We start from the raw sequence: 15,292 nt of genomic DNA on the forward strand, positions 1-15,292 counted from the left end.
TCGTAACTGCGTAGTCGTCATTCACGATCGCGTTGATAGCGGCCGCCGTTTTCTCCGCAACGGTTGCGGCGAACAGTAGTTTCGTTTTTACTCGGTACGCGCGTCGACCACGTGCCTAAAAAACTGCGTAGTCGCCATCGATGATCGCATAGATAGCAACCGCGGTTTCGACTGCCCAGGCGTTGCAACGAATGGTAGTTAATTCGTCCAGACTCGGTGTGTGCGTCAGGCTCCTGCCTTCAGCACTGCAAAGTCGCCGTTCATAATCGCATCGATAGTTGTCACGGTTTTTTTCACAGCGGTTGCGGCAAACAGTTGTTTCGTTTTGACTCGGTGCAAAGCTGTCTAGCTTGAAGAGTACCGGCTACATCGCGATTATGTTTTCGCCAGCTCACTGGCAAAAACGTAATCGCGATGTGCGCGCAATAGTACAAAGCATGTCTACCTGCTTGGTCTACGTGCTTTACATATGTGCAGCGCTTGAAAATCATTGTTTTGGTTATAGTGCGGTACCGCTTATAGTGCAGATATTCTCGACTCCAGCGACTTATATTATAAGCGGTCTACACTGTACATAGTGTTGATGACGTTTATGAAGTGAACATGTGTGCCCTGGTAGCTTCCTTGAGTCAGCACTTGTGTACATCATAGTTATTGTTGCTTTAAAATCAGAAGGTTGGCAACATTGTTCTTTCTTTTGCAAACCGTCTGTCTTAAAACAGGCACAAGTATGTAGATATTATTACACAAGACTTGCTCTGTTCTTATCACACAGTCTTGGGCGCCATCCTGATTCCTGTGGTTGTCACCATTTCACTGGTTGTGCTCGTTACCATGGCGGTGCTAATATACCGGAAGAGAAAGCGGTGAGTATGGCACAATATGGTTTGCAAGCATAGTAACTAAAGTATCACACATCATGGTTAGGTTAATCATAATTTCGAATAATTGCATTATCGTTCAGAGTTCAACTACATATTGTGAAGCTGCAGCATGTTCGGCAGCAGTTTCCAGGGGATACTAGTTATAAAATGTGAAATTTTTTTTAACCTCACTGCTTCACTAACAGTTTAGCAGAGCATAAGATACAGTGAAATCTCATTGATACGATCTTCACGGGAACTGTAAAATAAAGGGTATCATCCAAAAATCGTATCATAGAACGTATTATCCAACCAAATCGTATTGTCGGGAAAAGAAAAAAACATGTATCATCCCGAAAAACGTATTACGCAAAATCGTATCAACGAGGTTTCACTGTACATGCGTGCCTGCTCAAAGGTGGTCATGCTATGACACCCTTCTTGTGTAACTCTCCCTGTGATGGTGTTTCATATTAGGTTATCAAAACTCCATGATGTTAATGCTAGTATATCAGTACCTGGTAATTTAGACAGGAGTTTACACTTTTATGAATGTGCTTGTTCTCTATAAGAAACATGCTCATTGGCAGACCACTTCTGATAGCCTTCTTTCTGGACTATGTGTAAAGTTTTCAACACTTCACACTTGTGCAAATGTACGACAAACCAGCAGTGCAGACCTAAGTCTGTGCATTTTCTTGTTTGCTTTTGACACTTCATGACCTTGCAGCAAAAGGGTGACAGGCTTAAGTACTTAAAACTAGGGATGGGCGAATATTCGGTATTGTCGAATATTCAATCGAATTATTCTCTATTCGTTATTCGCTTCGAATCGAATTCAGGTATTCGATATTTTCGAATTATTCAGCGCTCCCGAATAGGCAGCCAGAAGCCTCGGACGGCCGGTACAAAAACACATCTCGAAGGCTATGCTTTACGTCATGGCTTCCATACATTAACCGTAAATCTCGAAGTCTAAACGTTTTTGCATTAAAGAGCTGGAAATGTGCAATGCAAAAGAGCAGAAACGGCGCTAGCGTCCAACCGAAACGAGGCGGCGCAGTTCGCGTCACCGTAGTCATCAGCGGAAATTGTACGTGAATGACAGCAACGGAGGAACGCTTCGTGCAATTTGTGCGTTTATCACATTTATCGCCGCGCATTAGAACGCGTTGGCCGCCATCCATGATCGCGTCGATAGCAGCCGCGGTTTCTTCCGCATCGGTTGCGGCAAAAAGTAGCTTCGTTTTGGCTCAATACGCCCATCGGCCACGTGCCTAAAAAGCTGCGTAGTCACCATTCGTATTCACATAGATAGCGACCGCGATTTCGTCTACAGTTGTTCCAGCAAACGGTAGTTTCGTTCTGACTCGGTGCGTGCGTCGGCCGCATGCCTTAAGCACCACAAAGTTGCCATTCATAATCGCGTCGATAGCGGCCGCGGTTTCCTCTGCAGTGGTTGCGACAAACAGCTGCTTCGGTTTGACTCGGCGGAAAGCTGTCGAGGACGAAGAGCATTGGCTACATCGCGATGGATGTGCGATCTGTTGGCGATCAGCTTACTGGCGAAAAAATAATTGGGATGTGCGCGCGGTAGTGCAAAGCGTGTCGCAAATGCTGCGAAGTAAGTCGCGAGGCCTCGATCGCCGCTGCAAGAGCCAACCAGTCACGAAATGATGAGAATTGCAGCTTCCGCACTGCTTTTGTGCAAAATAGCAAAAGGATTTGCTCATCCATTTCACTAATAAAAGTGTGTTAACGTAGTAAGCATTTGCTTATTGTTTTTTGGATATTGTTTTTGGATTCGGTTAATTCGAACATTGTTTTACCGTCCCGTGAAATTTGAATTAACTACTGTAATATGCGATATATACTATTCGAACTATTCGATTCGAAATTATTCGACCAAATTGCTATTCGCTTCGAATTCGCTTCGAACCTCAAAATCACTATTTGCCCATCCCTACTTAAAATTTAACTACATAGAGAAATGCGATTTTTTTTTTTAATATTGCTTTTTTGTTTTCACTTGTTTTGTTGAGTTTAGTATCTCTATTGTTATGAAAATAAAAATGAAAGCCGAAACTTAACTGTAAATGGGTTAAAATGGCATTTAAAGAGCACAAAGTAGCTGTTAAAAGCCCGAAAGTGTGCCATCGTTTAGTGTCTTACTGCCAACAACGCACGGCCACTCGCCATTGCAGATCGCATGAGGAGCTCGGCCAAGCCTCATTCTCCCAATAACCATGGTTGCCCAGGCTGTTGCTGTGCAAGAAATTTAAAAACAAAAAAGCATGCATTTGCAGCATTTTTCGAGCGCTGCGACTTTCAATTTTTAACTTTACAATTCGTTTTTCTCAAAGCGCAATTTTTAGAAACTGAGCTTGCTCATCTTGTTTTTAGTACTTCTGGTTTCGGATCTGCATGAAATTTTTCCCACGTTTTCGCTAAGGTGTGATGAGTGCCATTATCTCCTTTAAACCTCAATATTACTTATATATATATATATATATATATATATAAAAATTGAAAGTAAGCACTTACTGGGGTCTGGGTATTGCGGGCTTCTTAGGTTCGAATTTTGCACGTGTACTAAATATCTTATATGCACTGCCTGCTTAGTTTTTGGCATTCTACAGTTTAATTGGAGGAATATGAACCATCATTGGTCCATAAATATGGAAATTTAATGATGGAGAAGGGGGGGGGGGGGGTGCGAGAGGCCTATGTTTTACACTTTTGTCATGGTGCAGAACAAAAAGTATGCAACTTGCTGTTACACAAACTGTATACACAGCCCAATTGCTCTAGGATGAATATTTAAAAAAGTGTCCTTGAGTAGCACCTCCCTTTAATACCTCCCTCCCAGTCGTTGCAAGTTTATCTGCTAAGCTGTTCCCGGTGCGCAAATGCAGGTCCAGACCTTTCCATCATGTGCGCATGCAAGAAAGTGGAGGAAGTGGCGGCAATGTGGAAATCAGCAATCCCATCTATCTTCGTGGTGACTGTGAAGATGATGCTGCAGAAGCTCTAAATGCTTCCTTCACTCTCGACCCGGACAAGGTGAGGCTTGGTACTTTGAACCAAACAGAACTCAAGGAGAACACTCACAATATTTGCACTATACATTGAACCCTTCAAACATGTCTTCCACTGGAATGCAAGAATAGCAGGTCGCCGCCAGATATGCTGATTACATGTGCATCCTACAAAAAAAAAAAAAAAAAGCGAAGGTCAGCTGGCCGCTGCCGTCGGGGACAAGTTGACTTTTACTTTATTTGCGATATGCTACATGTACTGAATATGCTGTCTGTGCACTGGAAGCAAGCTTCATTGACAATATAACTGGGAAAACATACTAGCAAAGAACATATTAGTGAGGTTCTACTGCACTGTCAATGACTATTTATTTGTTAACTCAGGGGTGCAACAGCTGCGTCAATTGCGCCATTTTATACAATTTTGTATTTTTGCGCTGAGATACGCCAAAACCGTGATATATGTAGAAATTGCGCCACGCTGCGCCAAAACGCTCGACCAGCCGCAAAATTTCTCGGTTATGCTAGTTTTAGCAGGAAACAAAGGCCGCATTGGCAACCTGCAGCTTGGACATCGCCATCCAATCCAGCAGCGCAGACAAGATCCAAACACATGCCCAGAGGAGACGTTGGCATGTTTAGTGGTGGGCGCCGAAGAATATTCTTGCTGCTGGTTGCAGTGCGGCGTGTTATATATGCAGTAAAATCTCGCGGAGACACGAAGTGCGAGTAATGAAAGCTGTTCGCCATGCCAAGTTGACTCAACAAGATCCTCGCCGTATCCGTGCACAGGGTCACAAGCGGAGCGGGTACGAATACTCCACGGGAAACTCGCTTGTACGGTATAGCGAGCAACCGGGCACTGACGGCGTGAGCGTTGTAGGCGACACAATGCACAGAACTAGCAAGGGTTCGGTTCCACGCAGCAACAAGCACCGCGTTGCAATAAAATGGTGCCAATTTTCGCTGTACACACACACACACACACACACACACACATGTGTATATATATATATACAAGGGGCGTTCATAAAGTTCGTATTATCAGTGCGACAGATTTAGAAAAGGCGTGCACAATATGCATCAAAATGAGTGTGCGTCTGTCTAGTTTTAGCATAATATAAAACTAATGTTCTATATAATACCACGCAACACCGCTAGGGGGCCAAAACAAAAATGGCAGCACCCATCGGGAAAGTCGAAGCACGTGCAATGATCGGCTTTCTGTATTTGAAGGGACAAGATGCCAAGGCGATTCACGCCGAGCTGATGGCGGTGTATGGTGACAATGCCCCAGCCTATGACACTGTTGTCAAATGGCGTAGACGATTTCAGTGCGGTCAAACAAGCCTGGACGACGCAGAACGAAGTGGCCGCCCTTCGCTCAATGATTAACCACAAATTGCTGCACAAGTGGAGGCTCTCGTACTCGCAGCGAGACTGGCGAATAACTGTTGAAAAATTAGCAGGGCAGGTTAACGTAAGTGCAGGCTCTGTGCACAACATACTTCACTACAACTTGCATATGACGAAAGTTGCCGCGCGCTGGGTTCCGCGTTTGCTGACGCCAGTGCAAAAAGACTTGCAGAAGGAAGCAGCCGCAAAAATGTTGAAGCTTTGAGAGAGCGACCCTGACGACATTTTTGAACGCCTGATAACCATGGATGAGTGTTGGGTGCACAATTATGACCCTAAAACTAAACTTCAAAGCAAACAATGGAAGCACGGAAACTCACCCGCGCCAAAAAAGGCCAAGGTTGTGCCGTCATCAGGCAAGGTCATGTTGAACGTCTTCCGCGGTGCTCTTCTCACAGATTATGCCAGCAAAGGCCAAACTATTACAGCAAAGTACTATTGCGAGCTTCTCAGCAAATTGTGAGGTGCTATCAAGGAGAAGTGTAGAGGAAAGCTCACAAAAGGCGTCCGTCTGCTCCATGACAATGCACCGGCTCACTCAGCACATGTGACGGTGACGCATTCAGCCTCCTTAGGCTACGAAATTTTGCATCACTCGCCATATTGACCTGACCTCGCACTAAGTGACTTCTTCCTCTTCCCTCGCATGAAGAGCACACTGCGCAGGAAACATTTTCGGGGCGACGGAGAAGTCAACGCTCAAGTCGAGCTCTTCCTGAACTCTCAAAATGAATAGTTTTACGACACTGGAATGCGGCAGCTCATGCATCGTTTGCAGAAATGCATGTCGTTGGGAGGAGATTATGTAGAGAAGGAATAAACTTCTATTAAAATTTTGTTTCTTTGTCTCTCTTTTTTCATGCCAATAATACGAACTTTATGAATGCTTTACAAACTTTATGAAACTTTATATGATATATAAACCATATAAGAAGCCAACAAACAATGTCACCAAGGACAACATAGGGAAGATTACTTGTACTTACTAATTGAATTTTTTAAAATGATAAATTAATGGAAATGAAAATGGGTGAAAAAACAACTGTCCGCAGGTTTTTTTCATCCATTTTCATTTCCATTAATTTATCATTTCTTTAATTCAATTAGTAAGTACAAGTAATTTCTCCTATCTATGTTGTCCTTGGTGTCATTGTATATTGGCTTCTTATGACATGATTAATAAAAATCGGGCCCCTCAGTTCGCTTTCTTCTCGTATATGTGTGTGTGTATATATATATATATACACACACATACATACTTACATATATTCATTCCAAGTGGATACGCCTGACAAGCTCACCAGCTACAATTCGTAAATTGCAATATGGGTTGTAAATTACCTAAGCAGTTAATTAGTGAATTCTTGCTAATTAGTTGGATATGTGTTTCAATTTCTCGTGTTACTAATGTCCACCTCATCGAATAACCCAGCTCAATGATAGGAGTTATGCTACCTGCCACAGGCAATTTCTAAAAATTCCGTAAAACTTTAAAATTAACGCCCTGTATTTTATGATCATACTGTGAAGGGATATCTGAAAGAAACAGGAAACTATACATGGAAAGCGTATGCCCGGAGGGCTTTATTCATTGTTACTGTGAATTGCCTTGCAAAATACAGTAGAGCCCCTCAATACGTTTTCCACGGTACAGCAAGAAAAAAACATGATATCACGGCCAAAGGTCCCTGCCGGCGCCCATGCATTTCTGTTGGCACAAACTTTAGTTATTTCGATCTTAAAATTGGTACTCACCAGATGATTCAAACTTGACCAGTCAGCACGAACGTGCCTGACCTCTATGGTAATCCCAATAGTGACCCCTTTAACAACCCGCTCTTTGACAGTAAGCTAATCTTAGCGTTTTTAAACAATGTTGGCGTACTACATGTTATACATCCAAGCGATCCATAGCACATTCTCTCACTGAAGGCTGCTGCTATGATAATACACTTTTGTAGAGTATGTGCTTCTAGGCCCTTGCGTTCAAGGGTCCTGCTGAGGCATTAGTGCTACTGACACCCATATCTTTTGTATGTCATCCCCCTCGTTGCATATCTTTTATGATCATAGCACGTCTCATACCTCACGTATCATTCTCATAGTTTTAATGCATGTACTGCATTTACTCGATTGTAACGCTAGTTTTTTTTCCTGATTTTTGCTACCTGAAGTCGATCCTCGCGTTACAATAGATTACCGAAATTCAAGTTGTCTAAAAGGTGCAATGATGCACCCAGTTCTAATCCACGAGTGAAAAGTGCGAGTGAAAGCGCGCGAGGGATGCGCGCTCTCATGGTGAGCAAACGCATGGCAGAGAGCAAATGCGGCGTCTTCCGTTGTGCGAAAGGCCGTGAGGGAATAGGAGGGAGGGAGCGGAGGCGACGTTTAGCTGGGGCACCAAATGTGTATCTTGCGACCGGGCGCAAGGGGAACTGGCGACTCAATCTCCAATGCGAAAGGAGGAAAGCGGGAAGGCAGCGTGGGAGGGAGGGGGCGCGGCTTCTACTCTTCCAGTAACTGCGTACGTGTGAACTTTACACAGCTGAGGGCTGTTGCGCGCATCATATCTTGAAAGCGATCTCCACACAGCTCTTACCTTTGTATACTCTGTGCTTTCACCACTCAGTTTCCGTTGAAGCGATAGACCGCACGAACCTTCGCTCGCTGTTGCTGGCGCACTTGCTCACGCCAGCGTTTTGACAGTGGTTGTCTGCGGTCATCGAGTGTGATCTATTCATGTTTGCTTGTGCACACTGACACGAGGGCTTGTTAATTAACTTAGTAAGCGAATGTGCGTAAGTTTATGCAGCTGATAAAACTACTATCCTTACGCCGTATAGCTCTCTACTAATTTGCTATCGCAATTGATGCTTCGCCTTTCGGGTGAAGCTGCTACTTTTTCATGCATCCGGTGGTCTCGCGTTGCTTTAGCGGTTTTCTTCTTCTTTTCAGCTGGACGTGACAAAAAGTCACCCCTCGCATTACTTTCGCGGTTTTATTTTTTCTTGATGGTTGCATTACAATCGAGTAAATACGGTATATTTTGTGCACTGCCTCTATACACCCGTGTTACATCTACCTTTCAAAATTCACAGTTCCTGCGCCATTGACAGCTAATTACTATTGACCTGGCGCTCTTTGGTCACACCTGGCTCTTGCACCAATAACATCCAATGATCATCGTCATTACCATAGACAATCCATTCATTACCTTTTGCTTGGTGCTCTTTGGCCCCATCTAGCCCTTGTGCCAATAATATCCATAAATAATAGTAATCATCATCATCCCTTTAATGGCAGCGTCTATCTCGATGGAGCTTAGGGAACAGTGAATGCATTGAACACACGTATAGAAACACACACCCATAGAAAACGGCCATTTTCGGCCAGCCCTACTAAGCGTTCAAGCAATAACCGTAACTCACAATGACCGATTCCAGTATTCATCCCATTCTAACGCATGCCTTTTTTTTTTTTTTTTTCATGAGAATTGGGCTGGAAATAGCCTGCGCGGTGCAATCAGATACAAAACCAAAACCACCTTTGCGGCATTTGTACACTTTACTGCATAAGACAAATGTACGGTGGCGAAGGTGACCTTAAAAATCGTGCAGTGAAGCTGACTTTAGGAAGGCCCACCATTGTGCAGCACATATTTTTTGGGCTAAAAAATCGGGTGTGCGTTAGACTTCTACTTTGTTTAGGAGCTTTAATATAATTTCTACGTTGGTTTTCTACTTTGGACACATGGAAAGTGGCCGCGCCTTTGGTTCAGGGTGTGCTTTGGCATATTTTATCTTGTTTAATTCAACCTGCCAGATAATTCAATCAACTTTGTTGGTCCCATCAGGGTTGAATTAATGCAAGTCGACTGTGCACAAAAATAAGATTTTGAAGCATTCACTTGCTATCAAAGTATTTTCTTCATTTTTCTTTAACAAGAAAATGCACTTGCCTATCTATTTGAGTACACTAAGCAGTTATTCTCAAATGTATATTTATTAAAACTGCTTTGGTTTCAATTCATAGCATCACCTCCATGTTATTTCTTATTTTCTAGGCCACAAACTTCAGCAATCCAGTATATGACTCGCTGTATGCTGACAGCAATGGAACTGGCGAAGAAAAGAAAGGGCTTCTGCAGGGAGAGCCACAGGTGGACTTCTTTGATGGCCAGAACTCTACAGGCCCCTGCAACGATCACCCGCTCGCCTAACAGTCACCGATCTTCATGAGAGGCTGCCAGCCCCTCAGTGATGTGGTAGCACGTCACGGCAGCTGCGCAGTAAAACTTCAGACATAGGTGAAAGGCTGCCATGAAAAGAACCTCCCAAGTCTGCCGTCGTCTCTCGAAAGACCAGCTCGAAGTGTCACAAGTGCAGCTATATGAGCATGAGGAACGAGCCGCTAGCTTATCTCTTCTTCGACATCTCACAGCTTGTCATCATCTTTTGTTTACTCAAACGTGTAACTACTGACAGGTCTGCTGTGCCGAACTTGTCACCGCAGGTGGCACACATGTGTGCTGGTTGAGTGGACAGTCAAAGATGGTCTCTTCTCCTATTTTTTTACTTTCTAAGGTCACAGAGTCACCTGATGCATACTACATGCCATTTGTCATTTGCGCACAGGAAAGTTCCAAGGAGAACTGTATAGTTCATTGTTCCCTCTGCTCTTCAGCTTCCTATATATATTTTTTTTTTCTGCACTGAGTTGCATGTGCCAAGTGCCCTGTATTTTTCCATTCTCAATCGTTTCACATATTGGCCAGCTGTAAAAGTGAGTGAGACGTGCATTTCACAGGTATATCAAAGGGTCGCACCACCACTGACAATTCCTACAGATGCATTTACTAATGAGGAGTGTAGTTTTGCCCTTGTAGTACTGCTCGAATTATTACTCAGCAAAAGGAAGTATGAGAATGAAGTGGCATGTCTTTTTACAACGGTCACGTGGACAGCCTTTTTGTGCTACTCTAGCCGCATACTCTCCTAGGGAAAAACCATCTGCAGAGGAACAGTCTTGAACATGGTAGCTTGAAGTGCTAGTCACATACATTGCCTGTATATCTCTGTCTGCCTTTTCAAACGTTACGCATTTTGCAGTCCTTCATTTCCTCTCTCTTTTAATATTTTTACTCTTGGTCCACACACTTTGTTTGTAAATGTTCTTTCACTACTTAAATAATGAGTCACTTTGTTTTCGGGACCTTGAGCAACGACCATTGCCCTGCCATTTACGTGTGCCATTTTATTAAGTGCTGGCACACTGCATTGGTAGGAGCCTGGTGAACTTTTTTAAAACTTTTATGTTATGCATTGAAAGCAGCATGTTGTTCAAATGAACTAGGCAGCAAGACCAAATTTTGAAAGTTTGGCAATCAGCAGTTGTCTGCAGCTGCTAAAAGACATTGCCCGCGTGTCTGTAGTCCTGCTAACTTAAGCTGCTTGTTTTAGGGTCCTTTTAGTTGTTTTTTTTTTTTTTTTTTTTTTAGTAGTCTCATGGAAAAAATGAGGGTCTTTTTGTTGCGGCTAGAAGCTTATCGCTGGAGTGTAGCATGAGATTGCCCTGCATCACAGAGGTCTTGACATGCAGATGCAATCTAATAGGAATGCCTCTTTTTTCTTTTTTTTTTCTTTTTTTTTTTTTTGCTTGAACAATTGGTTTTAATTGCTCTGCCATGGTACTGCTGTGCATTGAGGCAGCAGAGTACATCCCTTCCAGCAGCAGTGAAGAGTAACCGTACTGCCGAGGGAGCGTCTTGTGGATTTGTCCAGGGAACCCGTGCCAAAGAAAACAGCCCTTATTAAACTGTGTGTGAGTTTGTGCTGTCAATTAGTGGGATGTAGACAGTTATGAAACTAAGGTTCATGTATGTCGCCATTATTTCTAGGCAGCTTTTTTACTCCACTGATTGACACTTACTTGTCCTCTGACCTCTTCACCTGATATTAAGCATTATTAGTGTTGTACATAGTAGCTCATTTATGGAGGTCGCATGGTACTTGTAGCAATAGCGTGTCGATCAAGACAGAACTATTCCAGATCTTCCCAGAGTTTCTATATCTTTTTGTTTCAGTTGAACTCTGTTTTGTTTCCACAAGTTTACGAGCCTGCGTATGTACATTTTAATATGCTTTGTGCTAGTTATCAGCGTCTTTGTATAGCAGTGGGGATGTGGCTGTGCTGATTTTCTGTCCAGTGGCTCACAATAGGCATAGCAGTTGTGAACAAGGTCTTCTGCAACTACACATTGCTCAAGATGTGCTGAAAGAAAAAAAAAAAACCCTGTTGCACTTGCAAACTATAGCACAACGTCAATTGACAAATGACAGTTCTTCCATTCATAGTCTTGCTCCTAATCTGATATTGACTAGTCACAAGTTTCAATGACATTTTAAACCTAACTGCTGCAGAAAAAGTCTACCCAGCCACTCTTTCCGCTATTGCCGGTGAGCACGGGTTCTGTGGTCTGCTCTGGGGATGAGTGACTTGAATGCATTTTAATTGGTACTGGCTCTAAAAGAAACTTTTCTTTTAGCTTGTGGGGTTGAGCAGCTCAATTTTGTAGTTGTTTTTTGCAATCTGTATTGTTGTGTTGTGATACTGTAGGTGTACAAAAGAATAAATGTGATGATATTTGCTGCAGCGAAGCTGCGTTTGTCTTGTCTTTTCGTGCTTTTAAAGGGCCCTTCACCAGGTTTGGCCATTTTAAACAGACAAGTGCAGTATGTACTTCACGCACTGATGAACGTGTCTGCAAGGTATTGCAGTGCTGTGCGCCACAAAACCAACTGAAATTTCAAACCAAACATTGCGCGTCCTCCCTCTCTAGGAAGCGGTGCTCTCAGCCAGAGTTAAGGTAACATGCACAAACGCCGTGACTTAAAACACAGTCCTAGCAACAGCATTAACGACAACACATTACTTCAGTAAATCTTTTAATGCGTAGTGCTCAACGACGCCACTGGAAGTGTGCCACGCAGTAAAAAGAAGAGAAGAAAAGAAGGGGGGGAAGCAGGGCTTGCCACGTGAACTTGACAGCGGTCCCTCGAGTCTGGTATGGGAGAAAGCAGGGCAGGAACGTCACTTGCAGACGCTATTCGAGGCAGAGTGTGTCTTCGTTGGCAGTTACGCTCACCTCCTGGCAGTATGATAACAGGGCATTAAATTTCTTCTAGCTTCTCTAATAACAAACCGATTTGAAAAATTTTGACAACGATCCCTAGACTACATTTTATAACTTCCATAGTATAACTATAATTTGCAATGGGACCTGGTGAGGGACCCTTTGATGCTCATATTACTCGGAGAACGCACATGTACACAGAAGACTGCAACATTTTTCAGATGACCTGTGAGACTTCGTAACTAGGCTGTTCTGCAAGGAAGAGCTCTAGCCAAAATTATCGACCCCATGTGCCAATCTTGTTTGTTTTCTAAAGGGGATAGGGAACTGCATTTCCTTCTGCATAGAAAAGTTGGAAACGCCCTATGGTTGCATGGAAATGCTTGCCACACTATCAATATAGTAAAAGCTCGATGATACGATCACGGCTAATACGAATTTCCGGATGATACGAATTTTTCTGTGGTCCCGGCCGAGCCCCATTACTTTGCAACGTGCTAGAGAACGGTTGTTACGAATCGATTTTCAGCCTGCGTCGGTTGATACGAATAAACGCCGCTCCACCGACGACCGCGAAAGAACAGCGCGCAGTCACGCGCTTTCTCTCCTTCTCTTTTGGTGCGGAGGCGCGGCGCCGGACAGCGCGGATCCGCGACTGGGCGCGAAGAGTTTGAAGCGGTGGCGCTTCAAGAAATAAAAGCTTTTTACGTACATGTGCCTGAGTGAGTTCACCTCTGACTCTTTAATTTAGCTACAGTCGAATCTCGTTAATTCGAACGCGCTTATTTCGAACATATTGCGCACCGACAATGCTCTTAGCAGCGCGCCAAATAACGCGGCGGCGCCTCCGACCGGCATTGCTCCGACACCGCCGTAGAGCAAAAGCTCAGGAGAGACCCCTCAATGCCGCGCGCGAAGGAACGGGGAAAAAAAAAAAAAAAGAACCAGCGGCGGAAATTTCCCCCTATCTCAAATTGCAAGGTCGCCGTTTCTGCATCGCGCCGGAACAAGCGTGTACGTGCCGACTAGAGTGTTCTAGACAACCGTATTCTAGCACACAATAGTGCCGACGTCTCAGCCACGCGGATAAAATGGCAGTGAACCCTTCTCCTCTATTTTATAGTCACATGTTGACCTTGCACGCTGCGGCAGCAACGCAGAGGGAAGCAGCGGCGGAGGCACAGTCGGGCCAACGAAACTGCCACGCCCGCAAACGCTTGCTTCCCGATAACGGCAGAAAACGAAACTTCAGGGGGCGGCTAAAATAAGCTGGAGCCAGCACGGCGGCGGGCGCGCACGGAGATGTGCACACGGAGTCGAAGGTGAGAGAGATGCGAGGGAGTTGAGAGGGAGGGCGAGGGGAGCCACCGAAGCGGCGGAGTTGACGCGGCCAAATCCGCTCCCCTGCCGCCCTCCTCCCTCACCTTCGACGGTCTCCGCGCGCACCCGTGTGCCGGCGCCGCCCGCTCGCTCCCTGAAGCTTCGTTTTCTGTCGTTATCGGGAAGCGACCGTTAGCCGGCGTGGGCAGTTTCGTGGCCCGCGCTTGCTATGCGCTTGCGCGCCGCGATATTTCACGACTCGCACCGTTCGTGCATCGTGCTATGGTGCACGAATACTTCAAAAATACGTCCTTTTAATTCGAACAAATTTTCTGGCCCCTTCGAGTTCGAATTATCGAGATTCGACAGTATTTTTACTTGTGTTTCGATGATACGAATTTCGGCTAATACGAATATTTTTCGTGACCCCGTGAGATTCGTATCACCGAGCTTTTACTATGGCTGGCTGGTCCAACTGGTCCAACATGGTGCCAGATTGTTTAAAATAACTGTGTTAACAGCAAGAGATGAGTGTATGTTCTGTTTGTTTTACTAACAGCCTCGTTGAGGAGTGCACTTTTTTGCTGTTACACTGCAAATCGCAACAGTTGTATCCCGAAGAATATGCAGCTGAAGAGTCTAGAGCATCTCGGGCCTCTAGAGCTGCTTTGAACACTGAATGTGGCAAATAAAGTCTAAGTATATAACCTCCTTGGCTGGAACTCAACTGTACCACTTGCAAAGGAAGCCTGTATGCATTTATCGGAAGCATTATAGTTGAAGGAAAATTCGTCCTTGTCTGGGTATTGAACCTGGGACAGCAAGTCCGATTTAATTGACAACTCGATGCAAAGATACACTGAATATAGAAAATCAGTTCTGCAAAAGCCCACAAGGTGGAGGAAGATTCACAAAAGGGATAATTGACGTCCACCTGACTGCAGCACTACCATTGTAGCTTCAGGTGGATGACAATTTTCACTTTTATATGTACCTTGATCGCCATACGACTGACTGTTTTGCAGTGCCAACACAGAATGTGACAGATGCCATAGACGGCGTCCATGCACGATTCTACCTGTTTGATATGTACTCTCGGGAGCTTCTGAACATTGCAATTCCTTTAAGTTTACTTGATTTTGCAGCTCTTGAAAGCTTGAGTGGAAAGAGAAGAAAGTGTGCTACTGTGTGATATGATGACATACACAACTTAGGTCATTGAAGTGCTGGGCGAGTTATAGTAATTGTTTGCCTGTGTGCGTTTCCAAGAACTAAATTTTTTGCCCAAACAAGACTAAGGGTTCACAGGAAGATGTAGAATGGAAGTGATCAGCTTTGGGCAAACAAGGCATACATTCTTTGCCCAATGTAGATTAATGTCTGCCTCTTAGGCAAAGTACAATTGACTGGACAATCAAGTAGACATTGACTTTATTCAGTTCAGATATTTCCAAAGTGTGTGATAGTGTCTGACATAGTTTCAATGATGCACATTATTTTGACTTGTAGTGAGGAAACAGTGC

At 44.2% G+C, this 15,292-nt stretch overlaps 1 protein-coding gene across 1 annotated transcript in view; it reads left to right on the top strand.

Annotated features, from left to right (window-relative positions):
• LOC119442044 (prolow-density lipoprotein receptor-related protein 1-like) overlaps positions 1-11,968 on the top strand; it is a 219,829-nt gene extending 207,861 nt beyond the window's left edge. The window contains 3 exon segments of the mRNA XM_049662961.1: positions 776-866; positions 3,779-3,926; positions 9,381-11,968. Of these exon segments, the coding sequence (XP_049518918.1) occupies positions 776-866; positions 3,779-3,926; positions 9,381-9,536 (395 nt within the window). The 3' untranslated portion in view covers positions 9,537-11,968.
• The last annotated feature ends 3,324 nt before the right edge of the window (positions 11,969-15,292 follow it).

This window comes from Dermacentor silvarum, chromosome 2 (assembly GCF_013339745.2).
Source record: "Dermacentor silvarum isolate Dsil-2018 chromosome 2, BIME_Dsil_1.4, whole genome shotgun sequence".
In the NCBI taxonomy this organism is placed as follows: Eukaryota; Metazoa; Arthropoda; class Arachnida; order Ixodida; family Ixodidae; genus Dermacentor; species Dermacentor silvarum.